At 35.6% G+C, this 26,461-nt stretch overlaps 4 protein-coding genes across 7 annotated transcripts; 2 read left to right on the top strand and 2 right to left on the bottom strand.

The window, feature by feature from the left end:
* Positions 1–26: 26 nt before the first annotated feature.
* Positions 27–2,149, bottom strand: ccdc51 (coiled-coil domain containing 51). The gene is made up of 4 exons (XM_026932763.3): positions 1,983–2,149; positions 1,296–1,650; positions 1,033–1,197; positions 27–936 (listed from the first exon to the last, which is right to left on the bottom strand). The coding sequence occupies exons 2-4, from the start codon at positions 1,608–1,610 to the stop codon at positions 166–168; spliced, it is 1,251 nt and encodes a 416-aa protein (XP_026788564.2). The 5' UTR covers positions 1,611–1,650; positions 1,983–2,149; the 3' UTR covers positions 27–165.
* Positions 2,150–2,219: 70 nt separating this feature from the next.
* tma7 (translation machinery associated 7 homolog) lies at positions 2,220–6,112 on the top strand. 2 transcript variants are annotated; one of them, XM_026932969.3, is made up of 4 exons: positions 2,220–2,363; positions 3,100–3,155; positions 3,301–3,388; positions 5,579–6,112. In XM_026932969.3, the coding sequence occupies exons 1-4, from the start codon at positions 2,348–2,350 to the stop codon at positions 5,611–5,613; spliced, it is 195 nt and encodes a 64-aa protein (XP_026788770.1). In that variant the 5' UTR covers positions 2,220–2,347; the 3' UTR covers positions 5,614–6,112. The 2 variants fall into 2 exon arrangements, with proteins under 2 accessions (XP_026788770.1, XP_053082945.1); XM_053226970.1 differs by lacking the exon at positions 2,220–2,363 and having other exon boundaries at positions 3,030–3,155.
* On the bottom strand, positions 5,910–16,510 carry LOC113538112 (deoxyribonuclease gamma). Of its 3 annotated transcripts, none has more exons than XM_026932966.3 (10): positions 16,371–16,510; positions 13,097–13,182; positions 12,893–12,981; positions 12,714–12,800; positions 11,227–11,339; positions 9,016–9,128; positions 8,426–8,583; positions 7,280–7,376; positions 6,108–6,174; positions 5,910–5,977 (listed from the first exon to the last, which is right to left on the bottom strand). In XM_026932966.3, exons 2-10 carry the CDS (start codon positions 13,175–13,177, stop codon positions 5,955–5,957), a joined length of 828 nt encoding a protein of 275 aa, XP_026788767.2. In that variant the 5' UTR covers positions 13,178–13,182; positions 16,371–16,510; the 3' UTR covers positions 5,910–5,954. The 3 variants fall into 3 exon arrangements, with proteins under 3 accessions (XP_026788767.2, XP_026788768.2, XP_026788769.2); XM_026932967.3 differs by having other exon boundaries at positions 13,097–13,185; positions 16,371–16,462; XM_026932968.3 differs by having other exon boundaries at positions 16,291–16,392.
* A 2,140-nt stretch (positions 16,511–18,650) lies between these two features.
* Positions 18,651–26,273, top strand: dnase1l4.2 (deoxyribonuclease 1 like 4, tandem duplicate 2). Its single transcript, XM_026932524.3, has 9 exons — positions 18,651–18,793; positions 19,445–19,534; positions 20,120–20,214; positions 20,328–20,414; positions 21,872–21,984; positions 23,286–23,398; positions 24,210–24,367; positions 24,559–24,655; positions 25,783–26,273. The coding sequence occupies exons 2-9, from the start codon at positions 19,454–19,456 to the stop codon at positions 25,885–25,887; spliced, it is 849 nt and encodes a 282-aa protein (XP_026788325.3). The 5' UTR covers positions 18,651–18,793; positions 19,445–19,453; the 3' UTR covers positions 25,888–26,273.
* Positions 26,274–26,461: the final 188 nt, after the last annotated feature.

Here is a 26,461-nt window from a genome sequence, read left to right as displayed (position 1 = left end):
AGTACAAGAAATGCAACAAGACATAGTTCATGTTCAACATTTTAATTCTTTACTCATCAGTGCATGATTCCATGATACAGGTCCTACAGTACTCTGTAAAATTTGAGGTCGCTTCTGTTACAAACGATGGCCCCTTAAGTGCACGCCACAATCTAGACAAATTCATCATGTACCTTTGAAGATAACATACAGCACTGGCATAGATAAGGCAAATGCTGTGTAAGTCAGAATAGTGTTGTACAGAGTAGACCTGTTAATCTGAGCCTCCAGTCTTTTCTCAGTCTGGTCCAGGCCTTGGATGATGCTCTCTGTTTCACACACTAAAAGTGGCGTATCTTTTGTCTGAATGAATGATTTTTCCGCAGGACGATCTGAGATGGATTTCTTTACCGCCAGAAGCTCAGTCGCCATCTTCCCTAAATTCTGTCTGATCTGCTCCATCTGTGGCTTGAGATCTTCCACGAGTGACTGAGCTCTCTGGCTGTGCAGAAGCATCTCTTTAATGGCTTCTTCTGACATGCTGGGTTTTGATGGTGGTGTTGCAGATTGGGCTGCTAAGGGAACAGATATAGTTTTTTCATCTGCTCTATTAGTAATGGCTAACTTAAGTGTGTCTATGAGGCCTCGGAGTTCCTCTTGCTGGCTCTTGTGAGAAATGGCTTGGACTTTAATAGCTTCTTGTAGGCTCACTGGTCCCTTCTGAGCCTCCAGAAGCAAGCTTTTCAACTCCTGAAGGCGCACCCTGTTGATGTAAGTGGACCCCATGACACCAATAATGGCGCCCAGTACAGAGCCAATGATGGACCAGTTCTTGGTGCGTTCGGCCCGCGCACGCTCTTTCTCGTGACTCTCGCGCACGCCAGCGGAGAATAGGGCAAATTTTTCCCGCTCTCCTCCCTCTGCGTTTTCGTAAGCCGTTTTGAGGCGCCGTTCTTCCTATTCGTATAAAAGATGAATCAGTAAGTACATATACTAAATATATTTATCATCTAACTTATTATCAACACCTAGGTGCCTTGATTCTCACCCCACCTGAAGTAACTTGTGTTCAAGCGTTGCTAATTCAAGATAATGTGCCTCCTCTCTCGACACTCGATCCAGGCGATCTCTAACCTCCTTAAGCCTCACCTGAAGAGCCTCCAAACTCATATGAGCCTCACGAACCATTCCCCTGGCCACCATGAAAGCTTTCTCAGCCTGATCACAAAACATCAAGACATCCACTGTCAGGAGTGTTGAAACGAGAGCTTATTAGGGATAAATTTTGTCTATTTTATCACTAGATAAAAACATACCTCTGTAACCTTGGACTGAGCGTCTCGAACCTCATTAAGGCCGACAAACTCTTCATACTTTTCCCACCAGTAATTGGCAGTAGCTGTCACAGTTTTCAAAGTATTCTGTCCCCACTGTTTCCCAACCTCGGCCACGTTCTTCAGGGCCACCGAGGTCTTCTCCTGCACGGCCACGGGCTTATCTGGTGGACTTTTTTGAGAACAGAAGGTTCTGTTGATGGAGAAGGCATTGCACTGGATTCTGCCAGAGATTTGGAGGCGGTAGAAGCAAGTGCCATTCCTCCTTTGTAGCACACAGCTCCCTCTGTAGCTCATTGAACTTTCCTTTACCGAGCACACATATCAAACCTGCAACCTGGAGTAAGAAGGAACACTGTAAGCTGTTAAACAGATCTAGTCTTAATAGTCTTATTGTTACTGTACACACATATATAACCAGACTAACCTGTTTATAAACAAAAATAACATACAATGACATAGCTGCCAAATATGACTATCTAAATTAGGTTATGACATTCAATGCTATACAGGCATGTTATTACATTCAAACATATTTAAAACTGTTCATTGATGCTCTTATATGTGTATGTCATTTTCAATACCTCACTTAGCATCTAAACATTAGCTACTTAGATAATTAGGCCCAAATTTATTTATCCAAGCACACTGTATACAAATATTACATACCAGCTATTGGCTTTTATTCCGTCAGTTGCCGTCTATTAAAACTGAACCTAAATAGTGTATTAAAAGTGCTATATATATAGATAGACAGATGGATAGGCAGCTATGCAAAAGTCAAGCTTTCGTACATGACAGATAACTTTTAGTTCAGGCAGATGTTAAGCCTTCCACATCCGGGTTAACCAGCACCAGATGGGGTCCTCACATTCAACTTCGCCTCGCACCCGTATTCCGTGTACTACAAGCCAGTTGCTGCGGAGTAGGCGGGATTTTTTCGTAATACGGGTGGAGAAAAGTACCGCCGTTCTGAGCGAAGCGTTGCTGCGTCTCACACTCGCACGCGCCCGTTTATAAGCAACATATCCAAAATGTCTGGAAGAGAAGGTAAATATCTTAAATATTTGTATTATTATAGACAAAGCAAGGTAGTGGACGTGTTAGTTTATAAAATTAGGTAGTTAAATAATGCGCGAATTCACCGTTCTGTTCAAATATTTCAGGACTAATGTTACGCTAATGTTAACTGTAATGTAGCCACGCTAGCTAACTGTCATCTTATAACATTAACCGAGGATTAATTTAACGAATATTAATATTAATTTAACGAACACCGTCGAAATTAGTTGTTCAGTGTCATTCAGCTAGCTCACTAGTTGTTTTTGTCGAGTTTTTAGCTCTGTAAAATGTATAATGTAAAATGTATAATGTAATGCACTAAATGCATGTCGGTGGCTGAATTTATCAGTGCTTCCTTTATAAGTGCACTACGTAGGATTTAAAATAATGGTGTATACACCCTACATAGTGCACTGGCTCGTAGGAAGCCATTTGAGATTGAGATTGCCTTGCAACAGTTGGATAATGTTTTTTAACTAATAAGGAGAGAATGATCCTGCAGCATGGACGTGTTCTGTAGCAGAGAAGCCTGTGCTTAATTCCAGACATGAGCCAGTGATTCATGGCTTTCAGTAGATTAACCTACAGCAACTGGTTCAATCCTCTGTGTCCTTTCAGATTATAATAATTAATTTCCCTTTACTCAGTGAAACTCTGTATGGTTTGCTGATGTGCACTTTTGTAATGGATTACAGTTTGACTGTTTATGTATTTGCACACGCAGGAGGTAAGAAGAAACCCCTCAAGGCTCCTAAGAAACAAACCAAGGAGATGGATGAGGTGAGTTTATCTGAGCCGCAGCTGAGCTTGTAAAAAAAGAAAAAGTGTGGCGAAGCCATTGTAAACCAAATTACGCATTCATCACAGGTGATAAACTAGAGCAAGTTTGAGCTCCTGCTATGTTTGTGTCCCCCCTCACACACAGGATGCAGTTGCTTTCAAGCAGAAGCAGAAGGAGGAGCAGAAAGCTATGGAGGCATTGAAAGCCAAAGCAGCAGGAAAAGGACCCTTAGGTACGAGATGTTTGATTTGTAACCCTATGTTCACACTAGCAAACAAAAAAAAACAGCAGACGGGTATCTATTTGCTATGTACCCGCGTGACACGGAGCTACAATTTCAGAGACAAGTGCAAGTGACATTCGAATTGAGAGTTTTCTTAGTTCTATGCAAATTAGGTAATAATATATATAAAAAAATAAATTATTTCTCGGATCAATCATTCTGGTCCGACATTTCTTCAGTTCCCTACTCACAGCTACCTGCAATTACACACACAAATGAAAGAAAACTTAAAACTGTGGTTTCATCTTATCCTGTCATATACAATCTCCCATTAAATGTGTATACAGACTATGTTACAGTACATAGTAAAATAAACCACGAAAGAAGTAGAAGAGATTGTTGGTGCCTCTGGAGAGTGTAAAACGTACATGGCTTTTACATGGCTAGTAGAGTTACTTTGTTCTGCTCATCTGCTGAGCTTAGCATGTAACATGTAAATCAAATTTAAATACATTTTAAACAAAAGGGGTGCATATAAATCATACTGTACAGTGGGCTGCAGGATCTACATTTTGTTTACTACCGCTTCTCACTGGAACTAAAACGCCCACAAGTGACAACAATAGCACCCGCTAGATGAACGACTTGTCACTTGCTAGTGAAAATACAAAATAATAAATAAATAAATAATAGGCGCCACCTGTAGTTGGGGTTCTACTTATAATTAATAATAATTAGTCAGAATGGGGTCAAGTCTAAACACAAGCCAAATGTGAACTAGACCTAGTACAAATCCTCTGAAATAATCAGAAGGCTTATGTGTGAATAGAAGCCAATATATTACCTGGAAGGACACCCTCACACCTTTTAAAATGGCTGGTTTAAAGAACTAGCAGAGTCTGACATCAAAGAATGGAAATAACAGGAGAAATATCAGGAAATGGCTGCAGTTACTGAGTGAATCACCTGTGAGACAGACGGTACACGTAATCTAAGCCCAATAATAAACTGATTCCAAAAAGTTTTGTTATTCAACAAAGAAAAGTGTAATTGTTGATGTAATGAAGTTTTAATAAAATGTTTATTTAACATGCAGTGTATGGAAGGAGTCTACAGTGTCAGCACTTTGTAGCAGTCAGTTTACATTTTACAGCTGCCGTAATAAGTGATAACCAGAACTAACTTGTTTTGCTGATATTCCACAACAGTAAATGTAACTATAAATGCGTTAAAGTATGTTGTGTCAATCTTTACCAAATTATAAATTGGAAATTGCTGTGAAATATGAGAAATAAATCGCTTTAGAATGTGCATTTGTTGGAAAATAATCACGTTCATACTCCAGTTCTCGTGACACGCCAACCTGTAGTTGATTCTTTTCCTATAACAGCACGTGCTGTCGTGTTTTATTCTTTACGTATCGTAAACTTTTTACTTTAGTTAATTAGGTTTCCGGGAAATTAAACAATGAGACTTGATGAGCACATCCAGCACGGCCTCATGACGCTTGTGAAGGGCCTCTGCCAACCTGGACAATGGCTGTGCAAATGAAATCATAATAAATTTGGGATAAATGAAACTGCTTTATGATATTGATTATCTTTTTAGTGTTAATGGACATAATCCTAAAAGTTATTGTATTAATTCCTTATTGCTTGTCATTTAAAAAGCAACTACTGAAGTGTGTATGTATATGTACATGTACATATACAGTTTCGTATATGTTCGAGTCCAGCACAATTGGCTGAATATCCTGCTGTAAGACTCCAATAAAACCTGGTCATTTACTTTATTTGGCAAAATGAAACACCTGGCACAAAAATAGATCTCTGCATCCGTTCAGCCAATGGTGATATCTGAAATTCTTTTCTGAGAGTATGTTGTGATATTATTTATATCATATCATATTGCACAGCTGTAGTTACATATTTAATTAAATGGATTGACCTGGATAAATAGCTTACTGAAATGAATGCATGAATAAAGTGGTGCTGGAGTTGTGCATCACCATGTTATAGCTGTTAATTCACTCAGTGAGATAAATGAAGTTGACCTCTAGATGGCAGTACTTAAGTGTGTCATGTCAGTAGTAAACATTGCACACTTCATGCAAACACACTGAGCTGTGACAACAAACGAGTTAAGGTTGTTTTGCCAACAGTTAATCGTCTTATCTGGTCTCTGCTTTGCCCTTCACAGGTAGTGGTGGAATCAAGAAGTCTGGGAAGAAATGAATTGGAATTGTTAGTTACCTGCATTTGGGAACTGTTATGTGAAAACGCCATTCGATTCTACTTTGGGGCCACAAACGCAAATGTAGACAAACTAGCATTTTTAATACCCACCTGTGAGGATAAGAGGAGAAACACACAAAGTTTTGTATGTATTTTGTGTGGCATCACACATCCTGTTTATTGTGTAAACAAAAGTACAACACAAACACACAAGATAGATCTCAGATGTTAAAATGTACATCTTAATTTCAAACATTTCAGCTATGCATTTCAGTTATTTTCAGAAAACCGGTTCCCTTTTTCCAGGTCCTCTGCCAGTGTTTTCTTTCTCCTGTTGTCGTCTATTTCTTGGGTGTGGCAGAGCCTAAAGCAAGAAGGTTTTTTTGTTTTTGTTTTTTTTTGGTAGTTTGACTCCTATGTATTGTGTATTAGATCACAGTTGGCAATGAGGATGTACAAAATAAAGAGGTAAAATAAAGAATTATGCTGCTTACTTTGACCACCGGCGTTGCTTTCTTTCAGTTCTACTTCCACTGGATAGTGATCACTCACCTTAAGTGCCTGTAAAAGTGTTCATTAATGCCCAAGGATAAATTCTTTCTACTGTATGATCATAGTAGCGCAGCTGGTGATGAGTGGCCTTGCTTAAGGGCTTGAGAAGGTCATAAATTAATGACTGCAAATTGCTCACTCGCTACTGAAATGACAGGATTGTACATGGATTCATTAGGATTCATTCCTCCAGGAAGTTTTGGAACTGCTCCCCCCACACACACACACACACACACACATTATAGTGATACTATATACTATATATATTATATTGGACTTAAATGGGAATTTTGCCATTTGATATACACAATATGTCTAAAATACTAATGTGCATTGAACATTTGGTTATTGTGACAAACCAAACCAAAAAAGCAAGAATTTCTTTGACCCATTGTGGGTCAATACTTGAACCACCTTTGGCTGCACCTACAGCTGCAAGGCTCTAGAGCAGGTCTATATGTTGCTATCAGCTTTGTACATCTGGATCCTGATTTTTGCTCAAGCACGGTCAGATTGGATGAAGCCCAATGGTGAGCAGAAATGTTTCAACTTATATGCTTTCTTTAACTTAAGTATTATGGGTTACTGACTGTAGATTCGTGACATAATTCTAATGAATTCCATTTTATGCAAGGCGCTGTCACTGTCATATGGTCTTTATGCATATAAAAACACATTATAGCAGTTAGGGATTCCTTGACCAAATAACTCTCACGTCATTGTCTCTCCCTCCTTGTATAGGTCTGTATACTGTATAAGTCACTTTGTATGTGTACTATTACTGACCCTAGCCCATCTTTTGCATAATTTGTCAGCCACCTCCACCTTATCAAATAGAAAAGGGCCACCCCTGACCAGGTATTTTGACATCAATGCCTCTTCGATCGTACATCCTTTAGCCCAGGACCTGGAAATGGATGGTAATGTGGTGGTCCCTTAAAACTGATAGATGGGCTGGAAGGGGGGCTGATAAACTGTGCACAGCAACATATGGGTTGCAGTTCATAATTATAGACCTATCAAGTACAGCTATTTTATGAAATGGCAACTCAGATGAATACAGTGTGTAAATAAATTACTTTAAAAGCCACAAAATCAAAGGAACTGTGCTTACATCAGCTTCAGTCAGTCCATATTCCTGTTGGAAGTTAAATGGCTTGGCAGAGTTCGGCACAACGGCATCAAGCATTGTCTGTCCATACACCACTATCCTAATGGAAATAGAGATGCATAAATGCCTGGCTGATTATGGCATGCCGTATTTAAATGCAAATTTAATTCAGTGTATAGATCAATAGAAAATAAAAGACTAGGACAACTCCAGTATTGCAGTTGTACGATAGACCTACGTGACACACACAGTACTCCATCATGTTCTAGCAATTAAGTTATTGAATAATAAACGTATTACGTATACCCAATCTTCAAAAAATGACTATATATGTATATATACGGTCACTCAGATCACATTTTTCCTCATTCTGATGTCTGATGTGAACATTAACTGAAACTGTTGACCTAGCAGCTTCAGTTAATGTTCACATCAGATATCAGAATGGGGAAAAATGTGATCTGAGTGACCGTGGCATGGTTGTTTTTGCCAGCAGTATTTCAGAAACTGCTGATCTCCTGGAATTTTCACCCATAACGGTCTCTAGAGCTCACAGAGAATGGTTCGAAAAACAGAAAACATCCAGTTTTTGATGAGAGAGGTCAGAGGAGAATTGGTTTGAGCTAATGGGAAGCTTACGGTAAAAAAATAACCACTCTTTACAACTGTGGTGAGCAGAAAAACATCTCAAATGCACAACACATTAAACCTCGGGGCGGATGGGCTACAACAGCAGAAGAGCGCATCGAGTTCCACTCCTGTCAGGAAAGAACAGGGATCTGAGACTACACTGGACACAAGCTCACTGAATCTGGGCAGGTGAATCGTTTCTCTAATTTTCAACTATCCAGAATTCAGTGCTCTACTTAATTTGGTAAATCAATTGAATATAATCCAGTGATGCATTAGTCAGATATGTATATGTGGAAGGTGTGGTCTCTGCCATGTTTTTTTTTTTTTTTTTTTTTTTTAAATGAAACTTCAAAGAGGGTACACACCTTCCAGGGCAATATAGCAAAAAAACAACTGATTTGTTAATTTATCCGAAGAGATCATAACATGATAATAGCTCAAACAATACTCAGATTCATTCATTATCTCTGTATTTATATTTCTGTATCACAACAAATCAATCAAATCTGGACAAACCTGTCATAAGTGTGGTCGTTCTTTGTGCTCGTGGTGGTGTCCTCCTTATCCGTAATCAGCCAGTGGAAGTTTTTATCTGTGTAGATCCTCATTGCCTTCATCTCTTTTTTAGACACATAACTGCCATCCGCATTGAAGTCACCCAAGATCATGATGTTCTGTGTATAACAACAAAATAAGCAATTCTTATTGCTTATATATTGCAATGTCTTGCCCATAAATCATGTAGTAAATGATTTTTACTTTCTATTGACAATCCTTAATGTACGGCAACATTTAAACATGGGAAGTTTTAATATAATGTTTGATGCAAATGCTGCTTTATTATTTATCTATTATCTATTAAGGTCAAACTTTTAAAGTTGCATATTTCAATTACTTTAATTACTTCATTTTAATTAAATTCAGTACCATACGTTTCACTTAATTAGCTTATGTTTATATTAAGCACAGTTTTGTTGCATTTAATTCATCTGGATAGGTATACAGTATATTTCTCATTATATGTATTTCAGTTAGATGTTTAAATAATGGTACATGTCATGAATAAATTCATAATCATTTGCTCATTCAAGCTGACTTTGACTTACATCAGTCTTCCATTTCTTCCTGACAGCCATGCACACGTCATATAGCTCGTCTATTTCTTTCTCTGAGTCTTCAGGCTTTGTGTGGACAGGCACCAGAACCAGATCCTTCACCACTTACACACACACACACACACACACACACACACACACACACACACACACACACACACACACAGTAGAAATAAATAGATTGTAGCACAAAGCAACACAAGCTTTTAAACTGTCACTATAAGGTGACCAAGTCACTGTTCAGATCACATGGTACATGAGATATAACAGTAAAATACAACTTCATCACACATTCTAATCGTGATTTGAACCATGTTTATACAACACCACAGTAATCTGATCAACAGAAATCAGGTAACGAGAAAAAAAAAATTATCAAGCAAATATTTTAAGTTAAAGCCTAGTACTAACTAACTGGAAGCAACTAACCGACTTACTCAATACTGATGTGTTCCATTAAAGGGGCAGATCACATCAAAACACAGCACATTGTGTTGTATTCCCTGCTCTGTCATTTTAAAGGTTATTATTAATAGACATCTTAAGCAATGTGGCAGTTTCACAAGGTGTGTGTCCTTTTAACAAGTAATTAAATGGTTCATTTTGGCAGTTTCATTCATGCATTGTATGAATCCACTACATTGCCATAAGTATGTGGACTTCTGACCATCACACCCATATGTGCCATTCCAAAACCATGCGCATTCTTCTGGGAAGGCTTTCCACTAGATTTTGGAGTGTGGCTGTGGGGATTTTTGCTCATTCAGCAACAAGAGCATTAGTGAGGTGGAACACTGATGTCAGGTGAGGAGGCCTTCTAGATCATCCCAAAGGTGTTCAGTGGGGTTGAGGTCAGGGCTTTCTGCAGGCCACTTGAGTTTTTCTACACCAACCTTGGCAAATCATGTCTTCCTGGACCTCGCTTTATACAAAGGGGCATTGTCATGCTGGAACATGTTTGGGTCCTTTAGTCCCACTGAAGGGAAACTGTAATGCTACATCATACAAAGATATTATATACAATTGTGTGCTTCCAACTTTGTGGCAACAGTTAGGGGAAGAAGCACATATGGCTCTGACGGTTAGGTGTCCAAAATCTTTTGGCCATATAGTATAGTTATTTTGGGTAATTTTTCTTCCTCTTATTTTCTCCAACTATATCACTGGAACACTTGAACTAATATTAAATACTTATGAATATATGGATTTCAGACTTTTAAAGAGGCAACTAGCAACATGAAATGTTTGATAAAAGGCTCATAACGACGCATTCCAATCTCGCAGTATATAAAGGGAAAATTCACTTTATTAATTTAATTAATTGATTCATTAATTAACTTAATACTACCATCAACTTCATCGTGCTTATCATCTCATAGATCGCTACCTAGCCGAGCCGAGCTGAGTCTCTGCTGTCACTGAGTGTGACTGCGTCATATAGATACATTGCCTTCTAGAACTTTGATAGCAGCATTTGCATTGATGTATTTCCTGCTTCTACACTGGATTTCTCATTAAGTGAATGTTGCTTAAAAAACGGTGAGAAAAAACCTTGCTGTTTTTGGAGTAATGAGTGAAACCTGATCACTGTCCCTTATGTTTTGCTACCAGCGCGGCTTCTCCTAAAATTTCCTTAAAATACGAACATGAAATGTTTACCAAAATGTCTATATTATTCATCAATCTTGGAGGAAATATCTCACTGCAATATCGTGCTATTTGTTCATTAAACCCAAACTCTTTTCGGTGATCAGCGCAGCCTGCAGGAAAATCTCCTTTGAAGCTCTGTCACAGAGCTAATACACACAACGAAGTCTGTGCATCAATTAGCATCTGTTTAGTGTTTGTGGACTCGTTAATGGGACGAAACAGGCTTTTAATGCGTCATTTTGAGTCCCGTCTGGACAAACGGCTTTACTGGGAGTTTAAAGAAAAGGGGTGGAACTTTGTAACCAGCTGCCAATCGGTAAATCAGGACTGAACATGACTGACATGTCAAACATATCCATGCCAGTTAGAATCACTTGTAGCCTGCAGTAGGTGTAATTTGTGAATGTTGTAAATAAACTATATACAGTACCTATATAAAGTATATAAACCATATAAAGTATACAGTTGTGTTTGTTTATTTGCATTTATTTCTCTAGCTAGTCTGCTGTCACAAGACAGAAACCACTAACACACCCGTTGATTAAGTCCTACCTGTGTTAGGAGAAGAGAAACGCAGGATATAAGGTTCCCTAGCAAAGGCGTCCTCGTCTCCAGGTTGATTGTCCTCATATTGATAAGTGCCAATCACTTCCACCACAGAATTCCTGTTAATGAAAATACAACCTCGAATTGAATTTACAGAGTTTTACAATTGCTAAGAAGTATTAGTCACTACCAAGTTCACTTTTCCAAAGCTCATCACAAAGTTAGCACAGGTGGACCAGCTGCTTTATGTGGACCAGCAGGTAACTACCTTTTTTATTATTTTGACACCTACATCTACACCACTTTGTATAAGATTTTTTTAAAATAGTTTTGTAACTTTTTTTTTCAGTTGGAATGAGTTTTTTTTTTTATTGTGTAGTCATTGTTGAGTCATTTTTCACTGTCTAGCTCAACCAAAGAAGAATAATAATAAGTAATTACAATACAAAAAAAACTACAGAGCAAATAATTGCTAAAATAGTTGATTGATGCCAACAGTTGTTAGTGTATCTTAGGTGAAATGAGTGTATTCTGAGAAGTGTTTGCACTATTTTGATTTTTGTTTTTGAGTATTTTTGAGTATAGAATTTCTGTAGAGAGGTAAAAATGCTTTCTGTAAAAAAATAAAGTGCGAAAAAATCTGAAAATGACAAATCTTTACAAATCTTCATTGTATCATCTGAAATTATGGGTACATCATTTTGAAATTTCAAACATTCAATCAGACAGCCAAAGTGAAATTCATCTGAAAACTCACTTACAGAAAAATACAGTGATACAGATTCAAAATTCTAACATTCACACTTAAATTTTTGCATTTAAATGAAAATTTCTAATGATTCTAATAACTCTAATGATTCTTTAATTATTCTATCTCCATATCCAGCCATTTGAATTTATCATTGCAGCTACAAAGCTAACAAATAAGCGAATCTTACATCTAACACCTTAGCATCACGCAAAGTAAATGCTTAATCGTCACACATGTCTCAGAGTTGTTCAGGATCTCAAACAAACCTGCTTATGTGGTTTTTAACTCTCTATGCCATTATTATCCATAAGAACAAACAACAAATACAAAGTATAGGCCAAAGTTTGCAATTCAACTGATAGCGTAGTTCCAGTTTAATTTGTATTTTTTCGTTTTAAATACAGACAGACGTCCTCTCCAATTTTATGAAACTGTTTTCGTACAAATGTCTTAATTAAACCAAATGATATCTTTTGGTGCTTGTACATGCTTCTGTATGTGATGATTTAAGCATATAGTTTTGCATGATGCTAACCTGGTAGCTATAAATTTCCCTTATCTGTTAGAAACATTAGATTCATAGCTTTAAAACGAATCCAACTCAATTCAGCTGTGGTGTATCCTAGTCACATTAAAGGGAGCAAACATCTGTATTTGGATTCAAATTGTGAAATTGTCTTCTTTTTTTTTGGTCAAAATTATTTGTAAAATATGTACTGTGTTCTCCTTAAAACACGTTTACCTGTAAAGGAACAGAAACTGCTCCTTGTACGTGGTCCTCCCCAGTCGTACACTGAGCTTCATGCTGTAAGGGTGCTGTGGGTTGGCCCTGCCAAAACAAGGTTCCTTCAAATCTAACCCTCAGTTCAAGAACACTGTTAGCTATCTGTGAACGGTTAACATTTTTTTAACCTAGCTTACTTATTTAGCTCTTTTAGAAAGCTGTCGACTGCTTCCCCGCTGGCATCCACCACCTCCAGGATGACAACTATGTCATAGCGTGACACTATCTGAAACACAAACATCATGCAAATATGCATATACAGGCTGTGTGATGTTTCGGAAAGTATCAGATGTTCTTCTCAGTATAGACAACACATGATACTGTCTGTGAAATGTGTCTACCTTAATAAGTGTTTTCCTGACAACAGGGTCTGACAATTTTCTCTTTCCAAATTTCTGAACGTTGAAAGCAGCGATCTTCATGATTCCTGCTTGACAAAAATAAGTGTATAATTTATATTTTGCAATGTTTGCAGGATTTACAAAGATGCCCAAAAGGCACTTAGGTGTTTTCACATTCGCACATCAATTTTATCAAGTTTCATTTCACTTGAAGCTATAGAAACATTATTTTGTCCAAAAAAAAAATTGTGCTAAATTTATATAAGAAAATTCTAAAGAAGCAGCACAGTTTATACACATGGAACAAAGTAACCTGGGACGGTGACGTAATTATTTAAAGCGTCCATTTTTTCACCTCCCCTATCTTATTTATTTACTTGTGTATGTGCTTAATTAATGTTTTATGCAATTAATAAATATTTGTATTCTTTTATATATTCTTTAATCCTTTTTTATTCTTGTATTTATTTATTTATTTCTGTATTTTCTTGTTCTTATGCTAATAATAATAGATTATATGTGCCTGACTCCAACACCTTCAACACAGAAATGAAGTCTAAATAAATATGTATTTATTTTTTTCCATTTATTCCATTGTTTTTTCATTTATTTCTAATAAATATAATTAATAAAGAAATAAATAAAGCCAAACGTAATACACAGGTGAATAATTTAGCAGATCCTGCCTTACACATAAAGTATCACATACATTTCACATGTGATTATGTGAGTAATATGTGATTACATGTGAAAAGTGCACCATGTGAAAAAAAAATCATGTGAAATATTAAATGAATCATGGGATAAAATCACGTGAAAATAAACGAATCATGAATCATGTGAAAATGAAATTCACACATCAAAATAAATACCTGTGTAAATTAATGAATGATGTGGAAAATCACATGTGAAAATAAATAAATCATGTAAAAATTATGTGGGAAAATAAATGAGTCGTATTTAAATCAGTGAATTATGTTTAAAAATCTTAAAATAAATGAACCATGTGTAAATAAACAAATCATGTGCAAATAAATAGATTATGTGAAAAGAAATGAATTATGTGTAAATAAAAAAAAATCATGTGTAAAAAATTACGTGTTACATCCTGTGACGTAATTTGTACTGTTCTGGGGTCAGTCAAGAGTTTTTGTATTTTCTCTGTTGTTTTCTTTTCTCTTCTGTGCTGCTGCTCTAATAGGAGCTGATTACTGGCACCTGATACTCGTGTGCTGATGACCAACTAACTCCTCATTCATTGGCTCCTCCAGAGAGGAAACCAGCTATAAAAGCCACCTATAAAATATATATTCCTTAATTCCCCTAGATTAATTACAAAAGGGAATCGTAACACATGTGAAAATAAATAAAATAAAAAAAATGAATCAAGTGTAAATAAATGACTCGTGTAAAAAAAAAAAAAAAAAAAAAAAAAAAAAAAATCACACGTGAAATACAAATCATGTAAATAAATAAATAATGTGAAATATGAATCGTGTAAACAAACAATGTGAAAATAACTTGTGTAAAAAAATCACATGTGAAAAATGAATCATGAAAATAAATGAATCATAAAAAACTAATCATGTGGAAATAAATGACTCGTGGAAAAAAAAATCATGTGCAAATAAAAGAATCATAAAAATAAACGAATCATATGTAACTAAATGAATCATGTGAGACGTGTGAAACATTACATGTGAGGTGTCTAACACACCACGTGTCATTTACATGTGATTATTCACAGGCAAATTTTGTGTGACTTGTGTAAACTAAAATGATGAAATGGTTTCTTAATACATCCCCTTAAGGTGCTTTTAACTCACTGCAAAAAAACATGCAGCTGGAATCTTTTGTCTAAATAAACGTTAGACATTCTAACACAGATACCAGACATGTTTAAAAAAGGAGACAGTAGGAGACAAAAAGAATGCAATCAGTGTGTATCAGGTTAATGCTTTTGCAAGCTAACACATGTAAGTGCTTTTCTGAACAGCACTATGGTCTCAGAGGGGTTTGGGGAAGAAAACACACCTGGCTACAGGCAGAAAAACGAGTTCAATGAAAGAGCCTCATTTAGTGTTAATGCTAATCTTAGCCTACAGCCATGAGCAGAGTATATTTGTACTTATTTGGCAATATTTTACATTTCCACTCTAGAACAATTTCACAAGCTAAATAAAGCTCTACACATCTGATTCAGCATTTGAGTAGTAAAATTTTAATTACTGAATTCAACATCTGGATACAATGGGTGACAGTTTTAACACACAACGGCAGACTAAGATTTCTCTTTACAAGGATTATATTATATGTGGAATTTGATATACAAGATGTCAGGATTTCTAGACTGACTTGTTGTGATTAAGCGGATGTTTTGCCTCTTACAGCACAATGAGACTTGATTCAGCAAACGTCACTCAGTAAAACGTCACTTTTTTTTTAGACAAGCAAGTTACGCAAGCTGAACCTGAAGTCAGGTTAGCCCTGATCATAGCACCTTTAGGTGGTTAAAAACACATTTAAATAGAACTGCGCTTTTTCTATTGGACCTATATTAAGAAAATAAAACGACTTTTCTAGCTTGGCTCCTAAAAAACGTTTCCATATGGGTAGAAACTGTGCTTTTATGTTCCACTACAGTGATGTTAAATATAATGTGCTGGACAATAAGAAATGTAGAAAATGAGTTTTCTTCCCCAGTAATCATTATGTAGTCTTTCTCAGTAATCACTAGCAGGTGACAGATGGTGCCTTGGGAAAAAAAAACTCTTAACAAGAAAGCAGAATCGTGTAAGTCCCTAGTAAAACAATAAAATGTGAGCATGCAGTACTGAGAGTAATTAATCTTTAAAAGCATTGTTGTTTCACACCATCAGGCTCCAGTATGCTAGAATAATTGCATGAAGGTTGAGCCCTTGATTAATGGCCCATAATATTTACATCATTACCCACAATAGTTACATACAATATCGTTATATAGGCTGTTATAAAAATAACATAAGACTTGCAAATTTATATTATACCTGTGTTCAGGTTTAAAACATAACAAGCGGAGAAATAACTAAAAGGCTTTGAAAACTCCAGGTTTTTGTCCTTTAAGCCTAATAGAAAGTCATTGTGTTTCAATTCCAAATGGTAGACATGCCCAAAACCTGCTCAGTGAATTCAAACTATTTTAAAAATGAGCTTACCTTGGTTGTTCTGACCTGAAGCAGAAAGAATACATGGAAATACACAAGCTTATGGGCACAAGTAAACTGGAGACACTTACTTCCAGTGATCAAAGCCAAAATCCACAGGAAACCGTATAAGCACAACTGAGACACAACTTATAGCGGCATCCTTCCATCTGATTACCCAAGGGTGTGTGGCTTAGTATGTGCTTGGCCCAACCCCAGACATGAGCACAGATTGAGGAAACAGCCATACTGAGATAACAAAAAGCATAGGAAGTTTCATTACGTTGCACAGTTAAAATCCTTACTATGGATAAAAGGTTTTTATGTGCATTGTAGATCAGTAGTATCAGCCTGGCAGTCATTTCCTTATTCTTTATTAACCTCATTAAGATTTAACAAGAACCACATGACTACATCTCGCATTGGTGAATGCAAAATTCACTAAAAAAAAAAAAAAAAAAAAGAAAAAAAAACACACACCATTCCCCTCTTACCATATATGTAGTCGATCACCCAAGACATGTTTAGTGTCTTAGTGTTTGCTACTTTATTAATGTTGGTAACTACCAATAGAAGTCTCTCACTCAAAATCTTTTCACCAAATTCAAGCCAAAATCTTCTTATGCTTCCGTCAAACATTGTTAATCTAGGGATTTACATAGTTTCAATACAGTTTAACATATTATACAGTATGTCTATATTTTCTGGAATGATACAAATCCATACTAAAGAAAAAAACTGATTCCATTCGTCCAACACGGCTGCCCCTATAATGTTACAGCAAACAAACCCAGTGAAATTTTTCTTACTCGTTATAGATGACGGTGTTCTAAACCACCTCTGCAAGTCCACATGAAACTACTAAAGAACTGAACGAGGCAGGTATTTACAGAAAAGATATTACATGAAAAGACAGACTTGTGACTACATGACTAAAATTAGCTTAATAAAAAGGAATTTTATTTATTGCTGTGGTTAATCATATTGGATGCTGTACTTTTGTAAGTTCTACATACATCTATACAGTGCCTTGCATAAGTTTTCACCCCCACATGTGATTTCTGATGGATTTCTGATTGCACCAGAACCTCCAGGCTAACTGGCTCACAAATACGACTCAGAGAAGTGTGTGGATTCCTCCAGTGTGTCAAATGTAACTTCTTACCTATGCTGTAACGCTGTTGGCAATAAAACTACAATAGAAATAATCACACAATTATTTGCAAGCTTTGCAATGATTACACATGTATAAACTAATAAGAGGCATGCAAAGTCTGGGCAAGTTGGAACATGTTTGAGTGGGAAGTTGTAATTGTTTTTATAGTGTTTATAGTATAAAAATGAACATGGAACAACCTTATTGTAATCTATTATTATTATTATTATTTAAATAATAATAATAATAATAATAATAATCTTTATTTATATAGCACTTTCATTTTGAGTCCAAAATCTCTAAGTGCTTTGTATAATGTTTAAATACTAGACAAAGAATAAAACAATCCACAATCACAAACAATACATTTAAGGATATAAGAACTTGAGGATCAAATATTTTAAAAAAAAAAAAAAAAAAAAAAAACAAAAAAAAAAAAACAATTTTCTTTAAATAGAGAAATTCATGGGGTCAGAGTTCATGAACAAGACAAAAAACACAACAAAATAACTCTATAACCCCATGACATACAAATATTTAAAATAAGACACTGTTCATATCTATTACTGACTTCATTAAGCAATCTAATTGCTAAAGGGACAAATGATTTATTGGTCCTAGATGGTGTTAGGCTGAAGAGCAGGGTATAGATTGTATGTAAAATGACACAAGTCACTCAACTAATTAAAGACGTTATACTTAAAAAGACCTAACACCTCCTTCAGCAATCCTCAGAGTATTTGTTTGGTCTTTTTAAGTATAATGTCTTTGATTAGTTTAGTGACTTATGTCATTTTACATACAATCTATACCCTGCACTTCAGCCTAACTGCAATCGTAAAAAACATACAGATATGAAAATTCAATAAAATAAATCTGCTTTAATTTTCAAACTACTTTTAATTTTACTCAAGTGAATCATTACTACAGTAGCAGTACTGTTACTCGAGTCAGTGTCTTTCCTTCACTCATTATCAGTATTATTCAGTTACTTACTCAAGCTCATGATTCATTACTGAAAGATACAAAAGACATTTGACTTATTTATTTTAATTTGCTCAGTACATTGTTATTTTTATTTAATGTTCTTTTTATTTTAGCTGTACAACATCAGAATAATATTGGCTTTGAATGACTCAAATTTTACCAAAACTACTTTTATGTGTTTTATATGAGACAAACATAGTTGCCATAACAGTCCCCACCCACTGAGCACATCAGTAAGCAACAGTATGCAAAGTGCAACACAAGCACACTGGCTGGGGCTCAAATCCAGGAAGTAAACACTCTGCTCTAATCCGTCTGTTTCACGCACACTGAGACCCGGCACATTAAGAACACAAAGCAGGACGCGAAAAGGTAAGTGAGATTTCAGTCAGACTGTAATAAATCATGTATTACAGCATCACTAAATGTTAACCCTCAGGTTATTATTTATATTAAACTACATCCTTCTGCATCTTCTATGAATTATTCAGTAATTATAGTTACAGTGAAGCTAGTAGAGAATTTTAAAGGTTTCAGTTTTGAAATTATTAATGATCTTTTACAGCTTTGTACATTGCTATATCTCTATATACATATATATATTACTCTAGTAATTTAAGATTTAAGCTCTTGTTTTGTTAACAAGTTGCTAAAGTTTATGATAGCTTGGATTAATAATTAAACTTTTACCATTTCCTTTTACTTGAATGAATGTCAGTTGATCTTAGTTGTCCCAAATATCATTTTACTGCTGTTTAGAATTTGCTGAGATGGGAATCGCTTGGGTTTCGTCTCAGACCAAGATGTGACACTGTGGTTAGAATTGCTTGAGTCACTCGCACGAAAGGCTGTTTCCTGAAAACATGCTTTTGTGCTTATGAAACAAATCTTTTGAAATGTGAATTGTTAATGAAATACAGTAGAAATGTTGTCTGTGAGACTTTGCACAACAGTCAACATTTATGTTACTTTCTACATTAAGTTACTTCGACTTTAATAAAACTTCATGTTCTTTTCCTATAGACGAACATCATGAAGATTGCATCCTTTAATGTCAGGCGTCTTGGCTTGAGTAAGCTGTCAGATGAGAATATCTTAAAATACCTCATTAAGGTAATTACAGTAATGTCACTTTTATGACTGTTGTGTTCTCAGACGGAGATGTAACAATGTTCTTTACATGATTACCTGTTAACATCACAATAGACAAAGTATTTCCGGACAAAATTTGTTCCAGACTATAAGACACTCCACTAAATTCAATTTAGAATTACAGTCAATATGCATTTTAAATTGGCAATATATAATTTTACATAAAAATCACAACCAAGAAAACCAGCCAAGTCAAATTTAACTTATGGTTTAACTTCAATGGCTTACAAATTGCACACAGTAAAATATAAAAGGACTTGGCTTGCTTGTTTAGCACCGCTTACACACAGTGTTGTCAATTTAACCACCAGTTTTACAGTAGATCTTTACTGAAAGATTTCAATAGAAAGTCTCAGAATTGTACTGGAAGAACAATCTGCCAAACCAGCCCATTGTTGTAATTCCTAGAATAAAATGACTACCATATAAAACTCTAACAATGAGTCTAGTTTTAAAACATAAAAACTGACTGCATATTCAAGGGATCATCTGTAACCCTCCACTCCTACACCTGAAACTAAGACGCTATTTTGTATGTCCATGTAGATTGTGTCTCGCTATAGCATCATTGTGATCCTTGAAGTAGTGGACAAGACAGGAAAGGCCATGGCTAAATTCCTGCGCAAGCTGAACAGCACAGGGTCTGTAAATCTGATCAGCAATGCCCATATATTCTGCATATTAATGCCAAGAAAGATTGTCAAGCTTTTATTCATTATTCTCCACTTTTTAACACTTTTTTTTTGTTTGACAGCATTAACAAGAAGCATCCTTACAGTATGGAACTGAGTTCCAGCCTGGGCCGCTCACTTTACAAGGAACAGTTTGCGTGTCTCTATAGGTGAATTTCTATGAATTTTTAAAGAAATAGTTCAACCAAAACACAAATTTACACAATTTCCCCCTTGCAAATTTCCCCCCTTCAGCATTGAGCAACATGTATGTGTAAGCTGTTGAGTTATTTAGTATGACAAACAAAAAGAATTGTGTTTCCGGTCACTGTATGACACACAGTTGTGTATATATATACTGTATATGGGCAAAAGGACATTGAAAATCTAAAACCAGTAGCAGCCATCTTGAAGCTTGAATGACTTCGTTAAAGCTAGAATATATAAGGGGTTTTCCGGTTTCAAAAAAATAATCATCATTATTTAGTTACGGGAGAGAAAAACATTTTCAAAACACAATATTCCCGAGCTTCTGTAATAGCAATTGACAGAAATTCATTCAATATCCAGTTCTATGGCTATATCATCCCACCCGAAAGTAGTACAGACAAAGATTTCCAGTAGTTTCACACAGATTGGCAGGCATTATAACAGAAAAGTCTTTTCTTCCACAAGACCTTGGGTTTAAGCTAGGCAGCTACTATTAGTGTGCTAGCTGGCTCTGTTGGCTCTGTGCTGTGCTTTGATTTTGCAGAAGAAATACAGAGTACGGCATTGGCAATCAGGTCGGTAATTAGAAAACCTAAAAAGTAAAACAGCTGATGTTAGAGTGCTAGCCGGCTAACATTAGCATGCTAGTTAAAACACAGAAAGAGGTTTTGCTGTATACTCGATAACTATAACACTATGACTGTAACTATGACTCGATAAACGTTTTTAATCTTAGTACACTTCTGTAATACTGAGGAAACCACAATAACAGCAATAGATAATTTCAGCCTCAGAGTTTAAACTACTTGGGCTGCGTCCCAAACCACATACTATCACACTAAGCCTGGAATTATCATTGAATGTGTATTACAGTGTCAGCTTAATTCATGCAGGGAAGAAGAACGCAGCATAACCCGGTGAAAGGATAGCATTTTTCTTCCCAAATTTGACAGCCATCAACTTTAATTAGAATTTGGCATCACTCTACATCAGCATCAGATTTAGATAGGAGACGTGGCCCAAATTTTGAAGGTGAAATTGTATGATTTGGGATGATAATATAGTTCCAAAATGTTAATGTACAAATAGTATTCATAGGTACAACAACAGCCCTAAGCTTCCATTATTTGTTTTCTACATTTAGTCTTAGCTCCAATACGAAATTAAAGAAACAGGTCTTGGTTGATTGAATACAACTGAGATTAGGGAGAAAATTGTACATTTTGTTTTGACAGATTCACTTGCATTTTTGAATTAAATATAATGCTACTATCATGTTAACACTACGATGAAGATACCAGTTAGAACTTTTACACTTTGTTCTTGTATGACTGTGTACTCGGGATCTGCGATTCAGTGTTCAGTGATTTAGGATTTAGGGTAAATAATTATGATAATTCTGCATTTCATGCATTAGACCAGACCAAGTCCAGCTGACTGACACATACCAATATGAGGACAACCAGGAAGGAGACGAGGACGCCTTCTCACGAGAGCCCTTCATTCTGCGTTTCCATTTACCTGACAGAAGTAATTATTCACATTCATGTTAACTGAATCAATTAAATGCACTTATGCAAATTTATTTATACTGTATACTGTATATAATTTGGAAAGTGTTAGCGCAGCAGTAAAGGCTCTGGTGCTAGTGACCGAAAGGCTGTGTTCAAATTCCAGGACTGCCAAAGAGTCCTAAAAAAGAGAACCCTTGCAATTGGCAAATCAAATGTAAAACAATTAGAGTGAAAAGTGAATATGAGAACATTTCAGAGATTTAAGTGACCATCATAAAAAAAAGAATCCTAAAATAGAAATGCAACTGTTAAAGATGGAAAATGAAACTAATCATTCAGCCAAAAATTTACACAATTCAATTCAGTTCAATCTTATTTATATAGTGCTTTTAACAATGGATATTGCCACAAAGCAGCTTTACAGAAATCCAGATATGGATTTAGATTTACCCATAATGAGTAAGCCAGAGGTGACAGCGGCAAGGGAAAACTCCCTGAGACCACATGAGGAAGAAACCAAATGTTCCATTTAACCCAAATGCCATTGATTAACCACACAACAGTTTATGTCCTTCATTAGATTTGCACAGGAGCTACAAGGGTTATGTAGATAACGACTGAGTGACACTTATAGATACCAGTTAAACATTTTGTAAACTACATACCGACTGTACCTCCATTTAATTTCTGCAAACTATTGCTTTAAAGGATTTATCAAACTGATTAAGAAAAAGCTGATCGTAGTAGTAAATAAGCTAAATATAAGCAGAAAAAAAGAATATCTAAATAATTCCAAAAGGTAGAGTAGTAAACATTATATAATTTTTTTTTTAACTAGGACAAGTCAGTGGTGATCGGGCATTCTCTGTACCTGCTTCTAAATTATGGAATAATCTCCCCCTTTATATCCATTTGGCCCCATCAGTGGAGATTTTTAAGTCTCAGCTGAAAACATATCTTTATACTTTGGCATCTTAATTGGGGAACCTTGAGTACTGGTGCTATTTGTTCTGTTACCGATTGCATGTTGTGTATATATATGCAGGTTTTGTTGGAGGTTATAATGTTGCTAATGTCTGTATGTGTGTTGGTGTCTTTCATTTTATTAATTTACAATTTCCTAATTGTGAAGCACTTTGGTCAACTCCTTTGCTTTTAAATATGCTATACAAATAAAATTGAGTTGAATTGAGGTGAGTTGAGAGGACAAGAGTGAACTATTTGGTGCATTCGTTGCATTCTAAAATGACATCAGGAATGTAAATATCTCCACAAAACATGTCCTAACGTGTTTGTGGTGTGTGTGTGTGTTTCTAGTGATAAATGACCTGGTACTGATCCCAGTCCACACAAAGCCCACAGACTCAGAGAAAGAAATAGACGAGCTGTATGATGTGTGCATGGCTGTCAGGAAGAAATGGGAGACTGATGTGAGTAAAATGCTCTAAATGTCCTGAATGGAAAAGTGATCACTGAAACAGTTTAAAGCCACGTGAAACTTTGTTAAAATGTTTTTTTTTTTTAAATGATTAAACCCCTAAACAAAGGGTGAAAATGGTCACTGCAGCATTTGTGCTGTTTTTGCTGTTATTGTGTCATTAAAGATAATAGCCAATCAGGTTACGTAATGCAAAAACAGGCCATGTACTGTAATTCACAAGAGAGGATATGAAAGGGAGTTTGTGTGTAGATGCGCCATATCAAGCAATTATTATTCAATAAAGGAAAAATGAGCTTTCAAATGACTTAATGCAGCAAAATAATCTTTGTTTTTATCAATTTTGAGTTTTAATCAGATTGCTTTTACTTGCTCATTGTTTGCAGTCTTGAAAAAAACAGTTCAGTTCAATATCAAAATGAACTATTTCCACAATTTTTCTATTTTTCTTCCTTTTCTTCCAACAGAATAGACAGAAAATTAAATTCTTTCTTTTATAGAAAATAATTATTATAACATTTTGGTTTATTACTAGACCAAATACTGAAATATTTTGTATCCATGCTATATTGACATTACATAAATATACAAAACAGACCCTGAACAAGACTTCTATATCACTGTCAGTATATCTGAATCCTGTAATTAAGACAAAATCATAAGCAGTTTAATATGAGTGTGTATTTGAGCCATTACAGGGTGTCTACTGTCTTCAGGAACCCAAATGGAATATAAAACTTAGTTAATAATACTGATGATATTCCTGAAATGTCATGTCATGAACATGTATACCTGCCTTACAGAATATAATGATCCTGGGCGACTTTAATGCTGATGGTGCGTACGTCTCCAAGAAGAAGATGAAGAACATCAGGATCCGTACTGACAGTGACTTTCACTGGCTGATAGGGGACGATGTGGACACCACAGCCAGCCTGTCCAATGACTATTCTTACGACAGGTGTCATACAATTTTATTCCAGCCTGTCATTAATCAGTGCTTATCATATTTTTTAGGGCATTTTTGCATTAATCATATATCATATATTATATGATTATATATTAAACTATGGAGGATGGGATTTGGAGGACAGCAGAACCTGCTTACTTTTGTGCTTGCTATAATTCTTTAATAACTGAACATTCCTTTAGGATTGTGGTGTACAAGGACGAGACGTTGAAGGCAGTAGTGCCGCATTCATCGAAACCCTTTAACTTCCAAAAGGCCTTTAAGCTGTCAGAGGAAAAGGTAAGAGCATCAAAGATCATGGGATATCAGATCAAATAAGACACGTTAGAAACTTTTCTTCATTATAGTTTCAGCTTGGTATCAAACTGATCCTAAAAAGGAACTAGTGCGTCCTTGGCGCATTGTTCTAAACTAATCAAAACTACAGTGTGAACCCTCGCTTTTCACAAGCAGCAGCGCACATTTCAGAAAATTGAAGAAATCTGTAAACGACCATAAAAACATGATTACTACACCAAATAATCAAATGTTATTTATTTATTTCAGTTCATTTTAAATTTCAGTTGTTGCCTACTGGTGGTCTTAGATATCACTGTGGCTGAATTCTGGAAAACAGTAAAAAAGAAAAGAGGAAACATTACATTTTTCTTCCAGTAATACACTTTGACATTTATACTTTAAGAAAACATAAAGATATGTTTTTTTATGGGGATGTTTTTTATTTAGGCTACTCTCTAATCTTGCCACATCATCATCAATACAGAGAAGAAGAAAAAGGTTTTAAATGTTATTTTTTTAAATTACCTAATATAAATATGTGGAATATGCTGATAATCAAAGCATAACTCATTCCCCACTGTGAATTTATAATTCGTTAAAACTGGGCAGAATGTTTTTTTCCCCATAAGTAGATTAGGTATGTACACTCACCGTCCACTTTAATAGGAACACCCATACACCTGCTCATGTATGCAGTTATCCAATCAGCCAATCATGTGGCAACAACACAATGCATAATACAATACAAAAAAAAAATTGTCACTAATCCCACACAAGGGCCAAACCTCACTGGTAACAATAACTAGTGTAAATTCATATTCTTCTTTTTTTTTTTCATTTTTTTGTGCTTTTTCTGCTAAACTTGCTACCAGAAAAAAAAAAAAAAAAGCTGTTTTGTGTATGTGTGTGTGTGTGGTATTCTATTTACAGCAGGGTTCTTGCAAAAAAATGTTTGAGAACTTCCTATATTCTAATTGTTTCACTTTCAACACAGTTAAAAGCAGAACGAATTCCATTTTTGAACAAGGACAGGCGGATCTATCTAATATTTATTTATCTATCTAATATTTCTCATATTATAACGTTTCTATTACACCTTGAAAAACTAATACTTGTGTGTTCATTAGGCTCTGGAGATTAGTGATCATTACCCAGTGGAGGTGAGCCTGAAGAAGAAAACTGTAAAGAAACCCAGGGGCCATTCAAAGGAAGTGAAACGTAAAGCAAGCTAATTTGAAGTAACATATGAAGACTTATTCACAAACGCACAAGTGAAGAAACCATTATTCATTTTTCCACAGTAACAGGGACTCTCAAGAATGAAATATTTTGAATAATGTCATGTATGGTGTATGCTGCATTTAGTATATGGGACAGAATACAGACAAACAATGAGATTCAGAGGCAGCTTTTTGTGCACAACAGATAAAGACACATTTCCTTATTCAATTAATGATTAACTCTTAGGATGTTACTGTATATATTTTTATTACTGCGTGTTGAAACAATGTCTATTATTCTATTGTTGCTTGTGCTGGGTAAGTGTGATTATGTGCATAAGAATTTTAAACAGTTTGTTTGACAGACATGACAAATAAAACTGAATTTGAAATTGAAATTAATAGTTATTAATGTGATCTCAGTGATTTGGTGTTTGAGTATTTCAGAAACTTCTGATCTCCTAGGATTTACACATATAGTCTCTAGAGTTTACACAGAATGGTGCTAAAAGCAAAATAAATAAATAAATAAATCAATCAATCTAGTGAATGGTAGTCCTGCAGGCAGAAAGGCCTTGCTGATGAG

The sequence above is a fragment of the Pangasianodon hypophthalmus genome, chromosome 20 (genome assembly GCF_027358585.1).
Source record: "Pangasianodon hypophthalmus isolate fPanHyp1 chromosome 20, fPanHyp1.pri, whole genome shotgun sequence".
Taxonomy (NCBI): domain Eukaryota; kingdom Metazoa; phylum Chordata; class Actinopteri; order Siluriformes; family Pangasiidae; genus Pangasianodon; species Pangasianodon hypophthalmus.
The sequence above is the reverse complement of the archived record's forward strand: the minus strand, read 5'-3'. Positions and strand labels throughout refer to the sequence as shown.